Source organism: Gavialis gangeticus, unplaced genomic scaffold (assembly GCF_001723915.1).
Source record: "Gavialis gangeticus isolate Ggan-Ray unplaced genomic scaffold, GavGan_comp1, whole genome shotgun sequence".
Classification (NCBI taxonomy): domain Eukaryota; kingdom Metazoa; phylum Chordata; order Crocodylia; family Gavialidae; genus Gavialis; species Gavialis gangeticus.
The window spans coordinates 1,329,928-1,334,732 of NW_017729016.1; the positions used below are offsets into that span (position 1 = coordinate 1,329,928).

General features: G+C 50.0%; 1 protein-coding gene across 3 annotated transcripts in view; it reads left to right on the forward strand.

Moving 5' to 3' along the window:
• Window positions 1-4,805, forward strand: part of NT5M (5',3'-nucleotidase, mitochondrial) — a 24,777-nt gene continuing 19,972 nt past the window's right edge. For all 3 annotated transcript variants that reach the window (XR_002096510.1, XR_002096511.1, XM_019512654.1), the window contains exon 1: window positions 1-335. Coding sequence is in view for 1 of the 3 variants with exons in the window: in XM_019512654.1 (XP_019368199.1) it covers window positions 54-335 (282 nt within the window). In the remaining 2 variants the exon portion in view is untranslated. The remainder of the gene's footprint in view (window positions 336-4,805) is intronic.

Sequence of the window (4,805 nt, forward strand, 5' to 3'; positions counted from 1 at the left end):
CTCTGCCCCCGGGATGCAGCTCGCCCAGCCCGGGCCCTGATGCCCGCTCCACCATGGTTCTGCTCAGCAGCTTCTTGCACCTGCAGGGCAGGCGCTGCGGGCCCTTCGCGGCCCTGGGGCTGGGCGGGGCCCCCCACCGCAGGCCCCGGTCGTGCGGGGCTGGCCGCAGGCCCCTGCGGGTGCTGGTGGACATGGACGGGGTGCTCGCCGACTTCGAGGGAGGATTCCTAAAGAAGTTCAGGGCCAGGTACCCAGACACCCCCTACGTTACCCTGGAGGACCGCAGGGGCTTCTGGGTGTCGGAGCAGTATGGGCGCCTGAGACCCGAGCTGAGTGTGAGTCTGTGGCTTCTTGCCCCCCGCCGCGATCGTCCTCCCGGTGTTCCCGACGCCTAGGCCGTAAGCTCTGTCAGGCAGGGATTGAGGTTCGCCGTTTGTCTGTACAGCGCCTGGCACCGTGTTTGGGGTTCGTATGATACCGGGGCGGGAGGGGGGATGTTGGGGCGCAGTTTTCTATGTTACTTTTTCCTCCAGGGCCCAAGCAGTACCTCTGTGCCGGTCCATCCTGCACCTGCAATGGGTTGTAAGAATCCACTAGCGTTTGAGCCAAGTTTTCCTGCCTGGGTATCGCTTGCAACGCTGGCTAGTTTAACACAGGGAAAAACACAGGGGCTGCCTTCATCGCTAGCTCTGCTGTTTTACTCCTCAGCAACAAGAGCAGGCACATACAGCTTTGGCAAGGTTGAAAGCTGGCGAGAGTGATCCGTGTTTCAAAATGGAGCTATCTGAAACAGAAACATCGTGACAGCTCTGAAACATTAATTTTGGCTGCCTTGATCATTGGACACACAAAGCCATTACAGTGCCTAAAAAGGTAGCGGGGCAGAGCGTGTCTGTGTGTGGGGGGGGATACGATAGTTACTGGGCACGTCTCCTCATTCATTAATGCACCTTAGATACTACACATTAAGTCTAGTACTTGTTTAATAAAGTACTAACTAAATGCACAGTAACTAGAGTTACTGTCCAGTAGCACCAGCACATGGTTATTTTGTGATGCTTACTGCACATTAGCCTAATAACCCTGCACAGTAGACTATTAGCGTGGGTTTTAACTACCAGACTACTGTGCAGTGTTATTAGGGTAATGCGCAGTAAGCATCTCGTGTAGACAAGCCCACTGTGTTTTAAACTGTGACTGTTTTGTGTGTCTGCACTATCCCACAATAAGTGGAAGCTAAACCACAGTAGGTTGGCATCTGTTTCATGGTATAAGCTGTGCTGGGTTAAAAATTTCACTTACTGTGGGATAGGAGTGAACACATGAAAAGGTTAGAAAGGATTGGCTGAGAGAGCTGTAATGAGTGATAAGTCCCCTCTTCTGAAAGCAGCATCATTTTGTCTGTATGCATCCTTTCTCCTTTAAACCTAAAGCTAGAAACACTACTTGTATTGTTTATGTGGCCTCGTAGCTGCAGAAACTTGATTCCTGCCCAAACTGTTAATGGTCTTATTTTGAAGTTTACAGTCATATTCCTAGAGAAAGCTTGACCTGGGCTAAGGTGTTTAAAACAAAGAAAAACACTCCTGTCTCTGATGGCACACGTGATTGCCGAGCAGGGGACCAATGTAGGCCCTAGATGGTCTTTGCTCAGTGGAACCCATGCTGAATGCAAAGGGCTGAAGGAACAAGGAGAGGGTTTGTTGTCTTTATAGCTGAAAAGCCACCCTGGAACTGGTGAGACAGTAGAAGAAAGCCACCTGTTACGACAAGGCTGATCCTAAGAGTATGGCAAGGGTGATGTATACATTGCAAAATAATGCATGATTTCTCCTAGATCTCAACACAGGGAAGCCCTGTCTCTCATTCCCGAGAACCTAGGCTTTCAGGGTCTGGATGGTGTTGGATTACTGTGTACCGATCACATTAACACGTCATCCCTGTGATACCCCCAAACTCTTGGGGTGAAAGTCCAACCTTGCCCACATCGATGGTAAACCTCCTTCTGACCTCACTAGAGCCAAGATTTCACCCCTGGTTTCAGATTGCATCTAGCCGATAGGGGAGAAGAGTCTCACTCTGTGTGCTTTCCTTTGTGGCACCTCTCCTCCAGATAGTCTTGACCATGAAAGAGTTTCAACCTTGTCTGTCCAGGAAGGGATGGACTCTCCAGCATCTTGAGACTAAATCTCTCTTGGTCAAAGCACTCGGTCCAGTATGTTGGATACAACCTGCCTGGGCATTGGTGATCTGGCAGGGCTTTTTCCTGAATCAGGGCTCATATTCAGTCCCCTCCAACCCAACCGCAAGACGTCTTTTCACTTCATTGGGAGCAGAATTCAACGTTAAGCCTCCAGGACAGAAAAGTACTTAAGCACATGCAGAAAGTTAAGCACCTGCTTAAATGCTTTGTTGGCTCAGGGACTCTCTCCTCAAATGCCTGCTGTAGAAATATGTTTTATTCCTTTTTTTTATTTTAAATTTCCCACTGGTGCAATCCAGCGTATTTTGAGCTGCAATGTATTGGATTGTACTTCAGCCATCTGGTACCGTGACTGCTCTTCTCACATACAAAGAATTCTTTGCAGCTCCTAAGTGTTTGCACTGCAGCACATTTTATTTTCTTAACCTCTGTTAAGATGTAGGAGAAGGCTTTTTTTTTTTTTTCAAGCCACTAATGCTGCACGCGTGTATTCCTGCCCCTGCAGCTAAAGGGAGTGGTGAGTTCTGCTTTGCAGTGCTTGCTCCCTTTGAACTGGGTGTGTGCGGTCCTTTCCCATTGCAGGTGTTTATCTGTAAGACGCTGGACTTGGCTTTGGCATTCTTCTGTACGGAGTGATGAAGGCACAGGGCAGTAGGGGGAACAGGGCTGGGTGCAGAGCAGGCTGTCCTGGACAGCTACACCCCCCCTCACCCGCATGTAAGGAGGCAGGAGTGGCCCACATGAGCATCAGGCAAAGCCTTGGTTCTGGAGCCCCCAGTATAGCTGCTTCCAGGTGTGCTGCAGGTCACTGCTTGCTGAGAGCAAGGGAGAGCTGGGAGGCAGAACATGCCTCTTAAGCGTCTGACTCTGCCTTCTGGATGGCTCCAGGGACACTGGATCGTTGCTTGGGGTTTGTGGCAGAGCCATGACTGAGCCCTGAAGCAGAATTCAACCTTCTCTTGCTCCTTCCCTGTTTAACCCATTATGGAAAAGTCCAATATCTTGCCTTTGTTCCCTTTCACCATAGGGTCTAGGTCAAAGCAAAACAGCTCAGTAACAATCTGGATACGCTCATCCATGAGGATGAAGGCAGGGGTATGGCGCAAGTAAACTGCAGTATTCTTCACACCCCGTAAGGGACCAAAGGGAGCAGAGGGAGAGCAGTGGATCAGGTAGCTCCTACATAAGCCTTGACTATGAGAGCTTAAAGCTACTGTTGTCCCTCCAGCCGAGGGGAGAAGGAAAGGTGCTTGAGATCAGCGCAGATCCTTCAGGGCATAGCTGCCTTCCCAGTCCGCCAAGGCTGCTACTACATCATTAGAAAGGGTTGTGACATGGCGACACAGTCACTCCCTCTGTCTGCAGCTCAGCTTGCTGCTGTCGCAACCATCTCAGCCCCTCTTGGTAACTAAGCTTGGATCGCTGTGCACAGGCCATCCTGAGTGCTCGGTGCTGGGCTTGGCTTGTGTGTTCCCAGCCAGGTGCCTGAATCCTGTTCAGCATAGAGCCAAATGGCTCTGGAACAGGTGTGATTCTGGGGCTTGGAGCAGCACATTGCAAACGTCCTCTGAGTTTACCAACTCCAGTGAGTGGGGATGAGGAGACCTCCAGAGAAAGTAAGCCCCCACAAAGGGCAAGCCAGAAGTGTTGCAATAGAGGCTTCCCCCTTTTATAAGCATAAAGGCACCAAAGGCTGCTTTCCTGCACAGGTAGGGGCTGCAAGCAATTCAAGGCAGTGCAAGGAATTGCAGGTACACTAGACACACAAGTTGCCCATTACAGGCAGCACATGAACTTGGGTCTCCCTTGTTCCCAGTTTCTTGGTTCTGTGTGATCTCTGTATGTTGCCTTCCTTAGTCCTCTCTTCATACCAAGCAGTTTTCCCCAGTGGTGTTAGCCCTGCTGATCAAGATGTCTAATGTTTCACATCCCTCCTCTGTGAGACACTGCCCCATAGTGCGCCAGTCGCCTGCTAGACCTTGCTCAGGGCTCCCTGTGGTTGGAAAGTTGACGCTCCTCTCGCAACCTCATCCTACAGGGGGAATTTTGGATACTACTGGACATTCCCTCATAGGGATTGGACACATCACACGTTTATACCAGTGTAATCAGTCTTTACAACAACATAAACAAGGAGCTGACCAATGAGGGACAACCCCTACGCTGCTTCAACGTACTTGAATCTGGTGTGGCATCATCCTGGGAAAAATCAGGGGTAAAACTATACCAGTATAAGTTCCTTTGCTGCATGTGTCTGCAGCTCTCCCAGAATAGCCTTTTTACAGGCAAATAAACTGTTGCTTGCTCCACCAAACAGCCAGTTGCTGTAATAGCATCTGCTGTGAGCTGCTACCCTAGTATAACTGGTTGTCTGTCCACTCTGGACACTGATATAATTGACACTGGTGTACAAAACCAATATACATTATGTAGGTGTTAATTCATCTTGTGTCTTAGAGACCAAGAGAGACTCAGGTTATGAATCTCAGCCACCGCTGCTGACTTTTACTGGATGGGGGGAAACTAAGCCCTGGCCTAGCCCCTCTATTCTTTATCTTGTGATAGCCCTGAGAAACCTCAACTTGGACCAGGGCTTCCCTGA